Below are 16,731 nucleotides of genomic sequence, written 5' to 3'. Positions count from 1 at the left end.
GATTCTTCCCAGCCAGCCACCCTTCCCATTCTGTGCCTCTTCTTTATTTCGAATCTATCTTCTGTCTTCCACCTGAGGCTGACCCACACACTGTTGGAAAATGACTTCTTCCTCCTCCTTTTCTCCGGTGGCCTCCCTCTGGAGCATGATGTATGACCTCGCTGCCCTGCAACAAGACTGGGGTCTTTTCCTGGAGCCAAAGAGGACAGAGAAGGTGGGGTAGCTGGCTGTGCAGGCAGCTATTGGCTTAATGGGCACAAAGGTCCTGGGTTCAAGGTTTGGATTTTAGCACCTTCCCCCCACCCAGCCTGAACCCACTGACCCCTGGGTGGGTGGGGAAGGCCAGGCTAATCGAACTGCACTGTTTGCTTAGGGCTGAATGGCCTGGCCTTAGGCCCAACAACAGGAAGACAAGTTGCTTTCCCTTTGAAGGTGGGCCTCCAAGGCCCCACCCACAGAGCTGCCCCACCCCTGTACCAAGGCACTCCTCCCCACACATGTGTTCATGTGTGTGCTCACATGCACACCCACATTTCACACCACACAGATGACTACCCACCACAGGGATTGTACTCAGATGCTGGAGACACACACAACACACCTACACATACCTATTTCCTACCACGTACCACACACACTCACATGCCCCACACAGGAAAAAACGCACACTGTGACTTCAAACACCCAAGTATCTGCCCCCAGCCAATCAGGCACCTTACTTGGCAGAGCCACGAAGGGACTGAACTTGATTCTGCTTTACCATGAGAGCACTCGTGTAGTCATAGGTCATTTGACTTTCCTACTTTGAGCTTTGATTTTTGTCCCCCTTCAAACGTGGACAAAAGCTCTGTCTCATCGAATTTTGGTGTGAATTTGTGTAGAAACACTCAATTAAAGCAGCCCTAGCACACACAGCAGTGAGCTGAAGTTGCTGCCACTGCAAGGTTACTAGGTAAAATACTTTGGATATATTTGTTAAGAGAATTGTTTTCTGTCTAAAATTCAAATTCAAACTTAACTCAGCTTTTTTGTGCTTTTTTTTTTGTGCCAGTCCTGGCACAGCTTTTTCTGTGTGTGTGATACTGAGGAATCAAATCCAGGGCTTCATGCATGCTGGGCGAGTACTCTACCACTAAGCCACATTCCCAGGTCCCTGTTTTTGTTGTTTGTTTGTTTTTAATAGGGTTTTGCGTTGTAGCCCAGACTAGCCTTGAACTTGTGATCCTCCAGCCTCACCTTCCCAGGATCTGAGACCAATAGTATGTGCCTCCATCCCGTATCTTGATCACTTACTTTCCACATGTGTGTGTAGTTGGACAGGTTCTCCAGAACCCTAAGACAGAAGCTGTCCACAGCTATCTTCAGAGAATACAACCTACAGCCATGAAACAAGGAAGAATGCACACTGGAAATTTTTCCTGGACTTGCAAAACCGCAAACAGGCATACTTATTACCTGGCTCTTTATAGAAGCAGTTTAGTAATTGAAAGTTGGTGAGAATTAAGAATCTTCACTATTTATATACCGTCTTTGGGCCAACAAAGAAATTGAACTGGAAGAGTCCAAAAAACCTCAAGTCTCCAGGAATTGAATAGGCACAGGGAGGGAGACAGGCAGGCAGAGGTGAGAAAGGGGAGCTCTTTCTAGGCCCCCTCAATCCTTATTATAGCCTGTCCTGACTCCTCCTCCTCCTATTTCTCCTCCCCTTCCTTCTCCCCCTCTCTCCTCCTCACTGTCTTAAATTTCTCAGGTGACCCTGACCTGTCCAGGCCTTCTCAGAAAAGGTAACTTCATGTCCCAAAGTCCAGGGGAGAGCTCACTAATCTCTTCCAAGGCCCTGACTGGCCTAGGAGAAGGGGGAGATCCCAGGGTGGAGAAATATTTGCAATTGACTCAAGGCTGCTCCCCCACCCCCTCCAGTAGGCAGGACTTGAGGCCTGTCTCTTTAAATCTCAGGTAATTTGGGAGGAGGGAGGGAGTGTCCACACAGCTCCAGCTTACTCCTGAAGGGAGCTCCCACAGACACTGGACTAGCTGACAGACTTGCCTGGTGGATTCTCCACTCTGCCAAGTGTAGCAAACCCGGAGCCCTCAGCAAGCCACTGGGCCACCAAGTTGCCTTCCAGAACTTCACTGGAGAAGCAGGAGACGGGACCTCTACAGGGAGAGGGCAGGCCGGCTGTTGGGGCCACCAATGTGGCCTCAAGGCCGAGCCCAGTGGGGGTCTGGCCTCAGCCTCTACCTCCCAAGGAACCACCCTTCCACCCCATGGGGTGGTCGCTGCCCAAGGAGAAAGGGTTAATTCTCTGCCTATGGAACAAGTTCTGCAAATGGTTCCACAGACAAGAGTCCTGGGCTCAGAGCCGAGATGAACAGAACCTGCTACAGCAGAAGAGGTACGTCTCGGGTCTGCTCTCTGTCTGCTCCTCTCCCCAGCCCCAGGCTTGCACCTCACCCACCCCCTCACCCACTTGCTTCTGGTCTTCACTGGGCACTCAACTAGGCTGCATGGATGACTGGCTGGTGTCTCTAGGTCTCCAGGCGTGGACCTAGTTCTCGGGTTCACTTTGTTTCCAGCTTAGCCCTCCGTGGGGCTAGCTGCCAGGTGTGAGAGGAAGGGCTACCTGGACACAGGTGTTTGTGATCTGTAAGAACCAGTTCAATTCTGCAGGCCGCTTAGGAGGTTCTCCAGGAGCTGTGGCATTGAAGCCTCCTTACCCCAAAACTGTCGGCAGGTACTGCCAATGGCTCATATATCTATCTCTATTCCGGGTCTAAATGGTGTCGACAGGTCAGGACAATGGCTTGTATACCTCCGTTCCATGTCTAAAATGGTGTCAACAGGTCAGGACAATGGCTTGTATACCTCCGTTCCACGTCTAAAATGGTGTCTCTGGCAGAAACACACAGAGTAAAAGTGGACCCACGCGAGAATGAATGAGGGAATGATGGATGGATCAGGCAGAGTGGGGACTTCAGATACTATGAACCACAAAAGAATATGAAGTGTGGGCACCGGAATCATTCTTGTACATTTAGCTCGTCAGATCTTGAACAAGGCTATACTCTATTCCAGGCACTGGAATCTCTGGGGTGTCTTTCTCTCCATTGTGGGGTGGCTGAGGGGTACTGTACAGGACATCAGAGGTGCCAGGGTTTGGGGTTCACCCATGCTCACACTCAGGTAGATGGAGCCCCGAGGACGGTCTCCCATTTTGACCTACAGACTTTAAAAACTTCCCTAAAATCATTCAGTATATTCCCCACCACTCTCCTGGCCCTGGTGGCCTGGGTGTGGAATTGAAAGCAGCAAAGAAGAAGAAAGCCTGTGGGACCTTGAGGTCCCCTGTATGTGGTCTCTTCTTAAGACTTCCCCCATCCAGTGGCAGGTCCTGCATTAGTTTGCCTAGAGTTTTGTCCCTTCTTGGTTTAAGCACTATGGACTGCCTGAGGATGGGCCCCTTCTTTGAGCTGTGGATTTCCTGTTGTCGCTCCAGCCACCCATTGCTTCCCATCCCAGGATTGGGAGAATGGGGGCTGGGACACATGTTTGGTTGATGACTCTTGGAGTGGCATAAAGGCATTGTTGTTACAGAAGAGTTCCTCACTGGTTCCACTCATCCTCTTCCCACTCTTAGGACCCTGAGGCTGGGGGTACTCACTACAGAGTGCAGAAAAGCCTGGGGGTTCAAAAGGGATAGGTGAGGATCCTTGTGTGTGGTTGTGACGGAAGGACAAGGTGGAGGATTGGGGCTGAAGCAAACAGCTTGATTGAGAATAGACTGCCTCCATTTCTTGTGACCCACTGGTGAGCCTCCTCTATAGCCTTGAGCTAGGAAGGCCTAATGGACCAGTTAAGGGAAGAGCTCCCCCCCCCACACACACACACATCCTCTGATCTTCTCAGCTGCTTCCACAGTTTCTCCTCCCTCCTCTTCTTGGACACCAGGAAGAAGTAGCTGCTTTTTGAGTGGGTACTTCCCAAAAGAGCTGATATTGCATTAGTCTACAAGGCTATCCATAGCAACCTAGAGAGAAGGAAGATAGGTTGGTAACCAGATAAGCATGGGATGGCCGGGGAAGTACTGGCAATATGGCCACATGAAGGCTGAGTTGATGTGAGAAAGGAGTAAAGAATGGATCACGGGCCTGGCATTGTATAGTTACAATCCCCCAGCTTGTTCCTAAGCATAAGATATAGAGGAAGTCTCACCACATGAGTGGTGTGGACCTCGGGCCCAAGAGGGAGTGAGTGGTGCAGCAGAATGTGTGGCAAAAGGGGAACTCAGGGTGGAGCTTTATGTTAGGGTCAGGGGATGCCACCCAGTAGAGAGGGGTTCCATGAGAAAGCAAGGGAAGAAGACAAGGCACCCAGTTCTCCTCTTCATGGGTCATAGTCATTCAGCCCCTCTGCAATCTGTATTGGCTAAGCTCTCAAGTCTCTCCCATTTCTTCCCGATGACCTCTCCCTCTGATTTGAGATTTCCTATTTCCTGATTCCCCATGTGTTGAGATTGGTGGAGAACGAGTATGCCAATTTTCTACTCCCAAGGAGCTCGTATTTGGATGAAGATGCAGATTCAATCAACCTTGAAAAGAAAGTTTTTTTTTTTTTTTTTACAAACATTACTGTGGTTTTGCTAACAGGCTCTGCAGTTAGGCAGTGATTGTATCTTTCTTGAATGAGGAATAACTTTTTTCCCCCTTGTCAGCATTCCCTAAGCAATACTATTCGTGTAGCCCTTACATTACATTAGGTATTATAAGTCATCTAGAGATGATTTAAAGTCAGAAAGAGGGCTGGATGTGATCGAATATACCTATAATCCCAGCACTCTAGAGACTGAGGCAGGAGACCTAGGAATTTGAGTTCAACCAACTTGGGTAAAGAGAACCTGTCTCAAAAACCCAAAATAAATAAATACACATAAAAAGTACATACGAATAGCACACCACTGTGTAGAAGAGAATTGAGCATCTCTAGGCTTTTCTATCCAGAGTCATGACTGCACTCGAGTTAAAGGTAAGCCTGGTGAGGAGGTCACGGAAAGGATCTCGGCCAGTTGTAAGGGAGTAGAGGAGGAAGCTGCTGTATCTGATTTCGGCTGGCATGGGGTGTGCTAGGAGGTTCACAGAGGCTGCCCAGCCGGAGTCTGCACCCCTCCCATGCTGGCACTTTCTCTGCTGAGGAGGAACGATGGTTGATCACACTGGAAGTTTTTGCTTGACTCTGTAAATACCTGTGTGAGTCTGTGAGAACTGAAGTGCATGTGTAAACTGAATGCTGGCTCTCCTCAGGACACTGTGCACTTGTGTCACAGCAAATGTATATAGTCATGCTTGCTTGCATGCACATGTCTACCGACATGCATAAAGGAGTGGCCGTAGTTCAAAAAGCTCAGCATAAGTCTGTCAGCAGCCACTTCTTCCCCAGAGTTGGCTTCCCCATCCTATCGCCAGGAGCCATAGCTAAGAAGTAGCCCACAAGTGCCACACATGACTGCTCTTTCTCATCTGTGGTCACTGCTCCAGGCCTACCCCCTACTGCCCAAGAGAAAAAAAAATCAGGAGGAGCTATAAAACTAGAAGAACCACATAATTTAGTGGTAAGTGCCTGGGGCTATGTTCTTGGCTAAGCACTCTGCCTTTTAACCCTGTGTGATCGTCTGGCAGTAACTTTACCATGGTGCCTCAGTTTCCTGAAATAGGAAAGAAATTTTCAGCCCACAGTAGTCTTTAAGGAACCAAAATGACGTTCATTAAGATGTTGCTTTGGCATCTGAAGGGCATATTTAACAAAGAGGATTGTTGTGATTTAAACAATTCAGTGCAAGACAATCATTTGAGGAGTGAATAATAGCACTGAAGCCAGTGGGAATATGAAGCCACTGGAAATGTGTACTGCAGACCACTCTTAACCCCTGCCTCAAAACACATCATTGGAGAAGGTGCTTGTGGGAAATTAGTGGCATTCGTATTAATTCTCACGGTCCCTTGTGTGGCCTCTAAAACTCTTCTCCAACCTCGATGAGCATGAAGTGTAACAACGACCAAGCAGTGGTTAATGGTGTGTGGACTTGCTTGAACAAATCACATCTGAGCTCAGAAGCTGTTGTCTCCTTCCCAGGACATGAACAGATGAGACTTCACTTAGGCTGTTTTTTTATATTTGAACCTTTCCCCAGAACTATTTGGATCCTGCCTTTTTCCCCCCAGCACTAAACTCAGAGCCTGATTTGCACATCACACACACACACACACACACACACACACACACACACACACAGATTTCCACACATGTGATTGTGAGTAGCAGGGAGGGGTATCAAGCAAGAGGCCCCTAGGAGAGAAGTCAAGGACTCTTACTTGGTGGGTGGCTCAGAGTTGGCCCTGAGCAGCCCAACATCAATTGATTTATTCACCCAAAACATGGGTTAAGTTTTGTGCCAGGGACCCTCCAGTTGGATTTCTACTGATCCAATAGTGAGCTAGCTGTTCAGTTTTATAATTAACTGCCCAGTAAAACAAAACATCCTAGCACCTGCAAATACCTTTCTTACTGTTATAATTTTAGATTTGCTCTATAATTTATTTTTGCTACTTAATCAGTGGGAGTTTAAATGGCTTCACCTTTTTGTTTCTTCCTTAGTTGAGTATTTAATGATCTGTTGGAAAACATTTTGTATGCGTAGAGAATTTCTCATTCTGTGTGTGTGTGTGTGTGTGTGTGTGTGTGTGTGTTACAATACTTTTCCCCTAATGAATCATGGATAGCTGGATGTCTAAACTGGGATTTCTGCACTTTGGCATGATTTGCATGTTGGGTAGGATAACTCTTTGTGCTTATGCTGTGTGGGATGTATAGCAGTATCCTTTCTCTCTATGTACTAGGTGCCAGCTGCACTCTCTGTCACTTAGTTGTGATTTAATCTCCCACAATGGGCTGCTCCTGGAGCATCTACAAAAGCTTTGGTACTCTTTGCACTTCCTCTGTGGAAGCCTGAAAGGCAGGTGCTCTGGGGTCTGTCCTTAGTGCCAACCATGTGAGCTTGGGCTTTCTCTGCTGTCCCCTTCTGGCCCCACACTGTTACTGCCAGTAATGGCTCCCTCAGGTACCATCCAAACCCTTCTGTATATACATCTACCCCATTTTTTTCCTTCTCCTTCTTTCTGGATTCAGGAGTTTGCAACCAGAAGAGGCCATTTCTCTACAAACTCTTCTGGGTTGGGTTATAAGATGCTTTTTCATACAGGGTGTGATCTAATTAGATTGCCAGATAAAATGCAGGGCATTTAGTTCGATTTGAATTTCAGACAAACAGTGGCTAAACTGTTAATATGTAGGCATGTCTTCAAGTATTCTATAGATAGATAGATAGATAGATAGATAGATAGATAGATGCATGCATACATAAATAAATACTATATCTATATATGTTATCTATAATTCCAATTCCAATTTTACTGAGCAGCTTGACTTTTTACTTGTTAAATCTGACAACTCGAGGGCCTCCCCAGGCCCACTAAGAGCCACTCTCAGTGCAGGCAAGAAAGGAGATACATGGAGAATGCGGCTAGCGGAGAACATAGGCAAGCTTCAGAAATATGTAGAGACCAATAGAGAGCTCGCTGAACATACTAACAGTAACACATAGTGCGTGATGCTGGAATGGAAGGAAAGCCAAAGGAAGGAGTGGGAAATATTCTGGTGAGAGGGAGAGAGAGAGAGAGAGAGAGAGAGAGAGAGAGAGAGAGAGAGAGACAGAGACAGAGACAGAGACAGAGACAGAGACAGAGACAGAGACAGATGGAGGTTGTGTGTGATATGTTTGTGGTGAGGAGGGGGGATTTTCCCCGTTCTAGTCCTAACTCTAAAATATCTGCATAAGAAAGCTTTAGGCAAATGGTTGGTGGGGGTAGTGGCTCAAAAGCTGAAATAAACATGTTCTCCAGCTGAGCTTGCACACAAAGCACACTATTTTCCGCTTACGTTGTGTGTTTGCAGAAGATTGACTTACAGGGTGATAATAAAGAGAGCAGTACAGCCAAGCCAACATTTGGCACAACTGTAAATTCACCCGTTCAATAGCTAGTGCATTGGGCATCCACTGCGTGAGAAGCATTCCTTCCAACCCTGGTTGGAAGGTACCCCTGGAGTGAGACTGGAATCCTGGTGTAAGGAGTGATTGGGAAGAGCTGAATTAGAAAACAACAACAACAACAACAAACAGTTGCACAAAGACAGTGAGAGGAATTGGCTTTCCTTCTTTTTGACCATGGAAGACTCCATTGGACACTTGTATGTTGTGATTATAAAGAGTTTGAATAACCTGGAGAAAGACGGACTGGGAGTAGGTAGGGTGCAGGAAAATCAGTTAGAAAAATATCAGGCTAATCTTGGGCTAGAAAAAAGGGATATGTATTAGTGCACTTTAGTAGGGACAAAAAGGAAGGGGCTAACCTGGAGATGGAACTTTGTAAGTCAGATTCCTGTGGCCTGGGGGTTTCCCTGGAGCCTACCGGGGAGAGTAAAGGCAAGAGTGGGGAGAGATCTGAGTTCTCTGAGTCCTCTTCTGATTGCCCTCCTACCTCTGGCTTCAAAATACTTTCCTGCCACTGCCAGCATTTCACGATGAGGGTTTCTGTCAATGTTATTTTCTATGATATCTAACTGGCTATCTCTGGATAGAAAGGTTTATTTCATTCACTCTCTTAGAAAGAGCAAATGGCTCCAGGCTGAGAGATTAAATTGAATAAAAGAGATTTATATGTCTTAGTTGGGGTAAATTCTGAGTTAATAAGATACTTTTAGTTCATTGTAGGAATAAGACAAGAGAGCTGACCCGGAAAGTCAAAGAAGATCATTTTGCTTAAAACAAGTGTAAAGCAAATAATAAATAAAGAAAGATTCATAGCCACCAGCAAAACATAAGGTAACTATGAATCTGAAATTGGATAATCCTATGAAGGCTTAAGAAAATTAGAATGAGAACATTCAGATCCATGCGAAATCTAATGAATGCATTCTTCAAGTTGGATCCTCTCGTGTTCTGCATCTCTCATAATTGACATCTCCATCGCAGCATCTTCACAGGTGCTAATAGAGGAAATAAAGTAGCAGCTGAGGCCCTGTAGAGAGCAGGTCCCGGAACGATAGCTTTGCTTTCCAAGCTGTGATATGTGCTGTTTGCAAACTAGTGGAGACTCCTGAGCTTACCTTGAATTTCCTACTTCAGATGTTTCACATGCAGGAGATCATACTTCAATAACCAATAAGCTTGAATAATACTCCTTTAGCTTTATTAGACACAGAATTGTTTGGAGCTTTTCTTGAACTACAGACTCAGCTTTTTACAGGCCAAAGGGTAGCCTTGAGAATTGCTATTCCTTGTGAGTGCCAATGGGAAGCTGACAAGCCAGGATCTATGGATCCACTGCAATGCACGAGGATGAGCAAAGGCACGCGTGCACACTCAATCTTCTTGTGGAAGTCAATCTCAGGGAACCTACTGAATTTATAACAGGACCACACTAGAGATTAATGATTCTGGAGTTGAACACACACTGAACATTCTGCTCTTGGCACTGAAGAAGAGGAAAGGAGTCAAAATACACTTTTACACAGGCTAAATGGCGCATGAGTGGGACCAGTGAGGGGAAGGGTTCTGGTGACCTTTACCCTAAATACCCTCCCCCACCCCTGCTGGATCAACGGCTTTAGCGCTCATTGCTGCTGAAGTCTATGAAGTTGAGCAAAGCCACTTGCTGGACAACTTGGCATGTTCACTGTCACTACCTTTCTTATCTCATTGCTGGTAGGATCTGGGAGTCTCCTCTCCTTCTAGCAGCCAAAGAAAATGATGTGCAGGCGCTGAGTAAAGTGCTCAAATATCAGGGCTGTGATGTGCACCAAAGAGGTAAGAAACAGTACCCAGCCCAAGTCTCTGGGGCAGCCCGTTAGACGGGCATCTGGATGAGAGCCCGGGATGTGGAGTCTGGATTCAACTTGTGTCTCAGTTTAATAGAAAATAGGGGCCATTTTTTTGCTCTGCAAATTCCAGGAGCCATGGGAGAGACGGCTTTGCACATAGCTGTCCTGTATGACAACCTGGAGGCTGCCATGTTGCTGATGGAAGCTGCCCCAGAGTTGGTCTTTGAACCTATGACATCTGAGCTCTATGCAGGTGAGAGCCAGGACAAGAGAAGAATCACTTGTCCTGTTGGGTATTTCTGCCAGGGTTTGTAGTGGATCATGTGAGAGGACATCTGAGCATTCCTACTTTTCAGTCTTTCTTCAGACATCTCTCTAACTCCACATAAGACCAGGTTGCGTGTCACTAGAAAACTTCATCTCTGGAATGCCAGAGACCTTGAACAAGGGAGCAAACACCCCTGGGCTCCCAGGCTACCCCAGGGGAAGGAGACCTGGGTGCCCATGGAGGGGAGCCCTTCCAGGTCCTTGGGACTGACCTGTGACTCATGGCTCTCTCTGGGCCAGGTCAGACTGCACTGCACATCGCAGTTATGAACCAGAACGTGAACCTGGTGCGTGCCCTGCTTGCCCGAGGGGCGAGTGTCTCGGCCAGAGCTACGGGCTCCGCCTTCCACCTCAGCCCCCACAACCTCATCTACTATGGTGAGAGCCAGGGTCATGCAGGCAGGAAGGGGAGGGGAAGAACCAGGGAGAGCTGGGCAGGGGCAAAAAGGGGCAAAGGCAAAAGAGAACTGGGCCCTTAGCTCCATGCCTTGGGTCTCTGGGCAGGGCAGCCCTTAGAGGATTTGAGGCCAGAGGCCAGGTCTCCTCGGGACATTAGCACTGTCCTTCCTCTGGTTCTTCTGGACAAGTGTCCTCAAGCTCTCAGCTGAGATATGGGAAGGGGAGGCAGTCACCCAGGGCAGAATGTCCTTCTGGTCCTGTGATCCTGCCGTCCCTGACATAGCTGCCCCTGTGTTCCCAGGAGAGCACCCGCTGTCCTTTGCTGCCTGTGTGGGCAATGAGGAGATCGTCCGGCTGCTCATTGAGCATGGAGCTGACCTTCGTGCCCAAGACTCCCTGGGTAAGAGCGGGGACAAGGTGGGGTGCTGGATGCTGCAGGAGTGTGAGGAGGAGGGGGGCAGCTGGCTAAGGGGAAGAATAAGACTTCGGGCCTGAGGCCACAGTCTCCCCCTTCTTCCCCCAGGAAACACAGTGCTTCACATCCTCATCCTGCAGCCCAACAAAACCTTTGCCTGCCAGATGTACAACCTGCTGCTGTCTTATGATGGAGGGGACCACCTGCAGCCCTTGGAAATGGTGCCCAACCACCAGGGCCTCACCCCCTTCAAGCTGGCCGGAGTGGAGGGCAACACTGTGGTGAGGGTGCCCCCGTGCTTGTCCTAGCCTTTTGGCAGGCAGTAGATGCAGACACTGATCCTTGACATCCAGGTCCCACTCCCAGCCCAGCACGGGTTCTCTCTGCTCCCGTCCCTTGGCCCTGTTCCTTTTCTTGCCCAATGTATCTCACTGAAGTGTTGGCCACTTATGCAATCCACAGCCCATGCTGAAGCCATGTGCAGTGTCAATGTAGAACCGTGGTCCTCTTGCTCCTCCCATCCCGCCAGGCTATAAAGAGAGTCATGGGGAGGGACAAACCTAGGGGGCAATGAAAGCGTGGGTTCTTCTGCCCTCCAGAGTGGGGTGGTGAAGAGAGCCCCTTCTCTGTCCTCCTGAGCGGGGGTGTTCCATATTCCACACCCGCTTCCTCTCAGATGTTCCAGCACCTGATGCAGAAGCGGAAGCACATCCAGTGGACGTATGGGCCGCTGACCTCCACCCTCTACGACCTCACGGAGATCGACTCTCCAGGGGATGAGCAGTCCCTGTTGGAACTTATTGTCACCACCAAAAAGCGAGAGGTACGAGTTCTGGTACCAGAGTCATGGGAAAGGGGTCCCAGGGTTTCGGAGCTGCCTTTCCTATTCTTTGATTCAGGCACGCCAGATCCTGGACCAGACACCCGTGAAGGAGCTGGTGAGCCTCAAATGGAAGAGGTATGGGCAGCCCTACTTCTGCATTCTGGGCACCATCTATCTGGTGTACATGATCTGCTTTACCATGTGCTGCGTCTACCGCCCCCTCAAGCCCAGGACCACCAACAGAACCAACCCCCGGGACAACACCCTCCTGCAGCAGAAGCTGCTTCAGGTAACATCCGCAGAGGGGCACATCTCTCATCTCACCGAAGCCTCCACACCAGGGGCTGAGGCTTCTAGCGCACCCAGGCAGGGGCACACATACATTCTTATTCCAGGGTCAGGGATTGAGACTAGCCAGACCTGACAGGTTAGAAAGAATTTCTAACAGGGCCGGTGGGCCTTGATCCCGGAGCTGGAAGGGTGGAAGTATAGATACCCAGTGTTTTAACCATCCTTTCCCCTCCCCCTCCCCCACCCTGCTCCAGGAGGCCTATATGACCCCCAAAGATGACCTCCGGCTGGTAGGGGAGCTGGTGACCATTATTGGGGCTGTGATCATCCTGCTGGTGGAGGTGAGGTGTGGGTGTGACCCAGGATCTGCCCCAGGGACCCCGCCTGATCTATAAATGTCTTTTTGAATCCCTGAATGCTCTCCAGATTCCAGACATCTTCAGGTTGGGGGTCACTCGTTTCTTTGGACAGACCATTCTCGGGGGACCCTTCCATGTCATCATGTGAGTTGCTTTCCTCTTACTCCCTCCCGTCTTTCCTTCTTTTGGGGTCATCTCCCTCTCTGGAGTACAAATCTCCACAGAACTTTACCTGGGGAGATCCTTCCCCATAATGATGTGAGCCTGTGTGTTGAGTGGGTAGAGGTTGAGTTTGAACCTGTGGGGGCTATCTCTGTTAGACACTTGTCCTCAAAACGCTCAGGCGGAGCCCAGCCCTCTTACCATTCACTTCCTGTCTTCCCTCAGCGTCACCTATGCCTTCATGGTTCTTGTCACCATGGTGATGCGGCTTACCAACACAGAGGGGGAGGTGGTGCCCATGTCCTTTGCCCTGGTGCTGGGCTGGTGCAACGTCATGTATTTTGCCCGAGGATTCCAGATGCTGGGCCCCTTCACCATCATGATCCAGAAGGTCAGTGACTCACCCACCCCACCCCAAGAGAAAAATACCACATCAACACTATGTAAGCACATGACACAGGACGAGACAGTAAACAGTTCAGGGGTGGTGAATCCTGCAGACTTCATTGCCTCGTCTGTCTTCTTCTCTTTTATCTCCCTCCATGCTTCCCTCCTCTTTTTCCTTCCTTTTCCTCCTCCTTTCTTTCCTTCCTCTCTTCCTCCCTTCTTCTCTTCCTCCTTTCCTTCCTTCTTTCCTTCTTAAAGTACTCTTAGTTTAAGGACTATGTCAAGACAGGCCAGGCAAATTTGACCTGTATGCCATACTCTGGCCACCCCTGATCTGGGGTTAGACTGTGAGCACTGGGTGGGGAACACCTCCACATGTACGACATTCTCCCTGCCTTCCCTTCCAGATGATTTTTGGGGATCTAATGCGATTCTGCTGGTTGATGGCTGTGGTGATCCTGGGCTTTGCTTCAGGTAAATCACCCATCCCAGATGGGAGGGAAGGACTGGGGAACTCACAGAGTGCAGAAAAACTCTGGCTAGCAGGCCATGCAGTGTCTGAGGGTGAGATGTCCCTGGGGAGGGGCGGGGGGGGGTGAGAGAAAATTGGAAGTGTGGCTTTCAGGGATCAGAAGGATGAGTCTTTTTAGGCTATGATGACAATATGGGAGACGAAGGTGACAGGATGGAAAGGGGCAGCAAAGAGCTGACTCTGGGCTAGTCGTGATATGGTCGCCATGGCAACTCTCACCCCCTTGGGTGGAGCAGCCTTCTACATCATCTTCCAGACAGAGGACCCCGATGAGCTGGGCCACTTCTACGACTACTCCATGGCACTGTTCAGCACCTTTGAACTGTTCCTCACCATCATCGATGGCCCCGCTAACTATGATGTGGATCTGCCCTTCATGTACAGCATCACTTATGCTGCTTTTGCCATCATCGCCACCTTGCTCATGCTCAACCTTCTTATCGCCATGATGGGTGACACTCACTGGCGAGTGGCCCATGAGCGAGATGAGCTCTGGAGAGCCCAGGTGAGCCCCCTGGTGGCTGGGAAGGCTTAGTGCAAATATACCCTTCCTATCTAGTAAGACAGCTTGACCTTATCCTTATCTGTTTGGATACTTATTCTCTAAGGACGTAAACCAATGCCAAATGGAAATACTAGACTCTCTGGGAAAGACTCCTTCACAAGTTTTCAACAATTAAAGCCTAGCTTTTCTAGCTCCAAAAGTAAGACTGAAAGTGGCTAAAAATTGATTTAGAAAAGCTTGCTCCCAAGTAAGAAGGAAAATATGAAGTTTTCTTGACTTCGGCCTGTAAAATTTGACCCAGAAAAATTGCGAGTGTTAAAAATATACCATACAGTCCTACTAGAGCAACAGCAGCTATCTTCAGTCAGATCATCATGAGGTGCATAAAGACAACATGATAAATCACATCCTCTAAGAAGATACTTAGGGGGAAAAAAAAGTTTATCTCAAAAAAGGAATTTCCACAACATAAAAATGGAAATTCCATATCCTGGAAGTCCTTTCATTGTGGCCTGTCAGAAATAGAGTGACACATAGGCTGGCTAAATAAGGAAATACTTTTTCTCCATGAAAAACGACTGATATTAGATACCCAAGTTGAATGTGTCACATTTATAAATGGGTTTTATATAGGGTCACAATATTCTGAGGCACATCAAGACCCCTTTGTATTTGCCCAGCTCCTCTCCTTTCTTCCAGAAGGAAGCTAGAATGTCTCAGCTGCCTCTGCCTGGTTTTGCAATGGTTTTTAGGCCACGGAGTGGAGAACTGTGGGCCTTGTCAGTGTCACCAATTCTCTCTCCCAAAAAGAGGCTCGCCAAAGTTCACACTACCATCCCAGTTCTGCTGCATCCCACCTCTGGGAAACTATGAGCTCCCGAGTTGCCGTGAATTCACTAAACAGCCTGGACGCAGCTGCCCCACCTCCCTGTGTAGCCTTCTCTCTGACAGCTTCCTCTCCTTCTGTCACCTCTCCTGTGACATAGGTTGTAGCCACCACCGTGATGCTGGAGCGGAAGCTGCCTCGTTGCTTGTGGCCTCGCTCGGGAATCTGTGGGCTCGAGTACGGACTGGGGGACCGCTGGTTCCTGCGGTAAGTGATGGGGTCAGGGTGGGTGTTCCCTAAGCAAACCCCTCAACATGGTGGCCTTTGGCTTGGATAACGGCCTGCTTCCTCCTGTGGAGGTTGTCATACTCCCCTGGGTAGAATATGGCTGAGTACATCTCTCGAGGAAGGGGTTTCATTAGGACCTTGGAGCCCCAAAAGTCTTCAGAGCCAGAGGACCACAACCTGCTGTTTTCTGAGAGCTGGTTTTCAAAATGCTGATGTCCCCTAGCCACGCTAGCTACGGAAAAGGAGAAGGGCCACCGTCAGTGGGGCTGGAGGATAGGGAGCACATGGAAGATCTGCGCTGGTCTTCCGGATATTCTTCAAGTCTTCTTCTCACACTCTGCAGCGTGGAAGACAGGCAGGATCTGAACCGTCAGCGGATCCTACGCTACGCTCAGGCCTTTCAGCCACAAGATGTTCTCTGCTCGGAGGACTTAGACAAACACTCAGGGGAAAAACTGGAGCTGGGCCGTCCCTTCGGTCCCTACCTGTCCTTCCCCACACCCTCTGTGTCTCGAAGCACCTCTCACAGCAGCACCAACTGGGGACGGCTTCGGCAGGGGGCCCTGCGCAGGGATGTGCGGGGCCTGGTCAACAAGGGCCTGGAAGACGGCGATGGCTGGGAATACCAGATCTGATGGCCAAACCCATCCAAACCCCACAAAACCCAGTCCCAGCGGGAAAGGAGTCCAGTGATGCCAGCGAAGGCAGGCTGGGGAAAACCGCCATGGGTCCCCATGACTCTTTCAGCTTGGGGCAAAGAGAAGCGGGACACTGCCATTCTCTTCCTCACCCCGAGAATCTTTTATTCTCCTGTGTAGGTCCTACTGCACATCTGAGCACTTTAAAGACAGTTACCTTTTCTAGTACCTGTTTCCACCCCCGTGTGTCTTAAGTGGGAAAATGGAGGGCCCTTCCCCAGGCACTCCAGACAGCACTGGGCATGTGGACAGGTGTGTGAGGGAGAGAGACAGGTGAGGCTGTGTCTCCTCACCGTCCAATAAAGTCATTTCCTGTTCCCTGCCCCTCTCCCTCTCTTCATTAGTGTCTTGCCACCTCCCCACCGTTCTGCCCTCCTCCTAAGCCCTCCCTGACTCAGGCCTGGACACACCTGAGTTTGCAAATTCCCTTCTTTTTCTTTAATGTGGGGGAGGTTGGCAGGAGGGGAGGGCTGGGGATGGCTGGATGTCGTGTGCCAGGCATGGGAGTCAAGATAGCTGCTGGCTTCTGTCTCACTCATGTCTTCGTGGCCCCGAATCCAGTACTGGGCCACAGCATCTCCCACTCTGGGCTTCCTGCCCAGGCCTCACTCACACCTCTACGGAACCCGGCTGTCTCAGGTGCTGCTGGAGGAGCTGGATGTTGTGTAGCAGTTTCTTCTGGTGGCCAGCCAGGGTGATGCCCAGGGCAGGCAGGTCTCTGGTTGGGAGGGAGTAGATCAGATCAAGGCCAGCTTCTCCAAGATCCCAGACACCACCCTCAGGTCAGG

The 16,731-nt window shown here is 49.4% G+C and overlaps 2 protein-coding genes across 4 annotated transcripts in view; one reads left to right on the top strand and one right to left on the bottom strand.

Annotated features, from left to right (window-relative positions):
- The first annotated feature begins 2,056 nt into the window (after positions 1–2,056).
- Positions 2,057–16,059, top strand: LOC150063702 (transient receptor potential cation channel subfamily V member 6). 2 transcript variants are annotated; one of them, XM_090333438.1, is made up of 15 exons: positions 2,057–2,396; positions 9,820–9,917; positions 10,062–10,184; positions 10,499–10,636; positions 10,959–11,057; positions 11,181–11,353; positions 11,749–11,895; positions 11,972–12,184; positions 12,441–12,527; positions 12,613–12,689; positions 12,933–13,098; positions 13,502–13,568; positions 13,863–14,131; positions 15,118–15,224; positions 15,589–16,059. In XM_090333438.1, the coding sequence occupies exons 1-15, from the start codon at positions 2,269–2,271 to the stop codon at positions 15,878–15,880; spliced, it is 2,184 nt and encodes a 727-aa protein (XP_090189564.1). In that variant the 5' UTR covers positions 2,057–2,268; the 3' UTR covers positions 15,881–16,059. The 2 variants fall into 2 exon arrangements, with proteins under 2 accessions (XP_090189564.1, XP_090189563.1); XM_090333437.1 differs by lacking the exons at positions 2,057–2,396; positions 9,820–9,917; positions 12,441–12,527 and having other exon boundaries at positions 10,075–10,184.
- Positions 16,031–16,731, bottom strand: part of Ephb6 (EPH receptor B6) — a 14,537-nt gene continuing 13,836 nt past the window's right edge. For both annotated transcript variants that reach the window (XM_090333435.1, XM_090333436.1), the window contains exon 17: positions 16,031–16,661. In XM_090333435.1, the coding sequence (XP_090189561.1) occupies positions 16,553–16,661 (109 nt within the window). In that variant the 3' untranslated portion in view covers positions 16,031–16,552. The remainder of the gene's footprint in view (positions 16,662–16,731) is intronic.

The sequence above is a fragment of the Megascapheus bottae genome, chromosome 5 (assembly GCF_031878675.1).
Source record: "Megascapheus bottae isolate mThoBot1 chromosome 5, mThoBot2.hap1, whole genome shotgun sequence".
Lineage (NCBI taxonomy): Eukaryota > Metazoa > Chordata > Mammalia > Rodentia > Geomyidae > Megascapheus > Megascapheus bottae.
The sequence above is the reverse complement of the archived record's forward strand: the minus strand, read 5'-3'. Positions and strand labels throughout refer to the sequence as shown.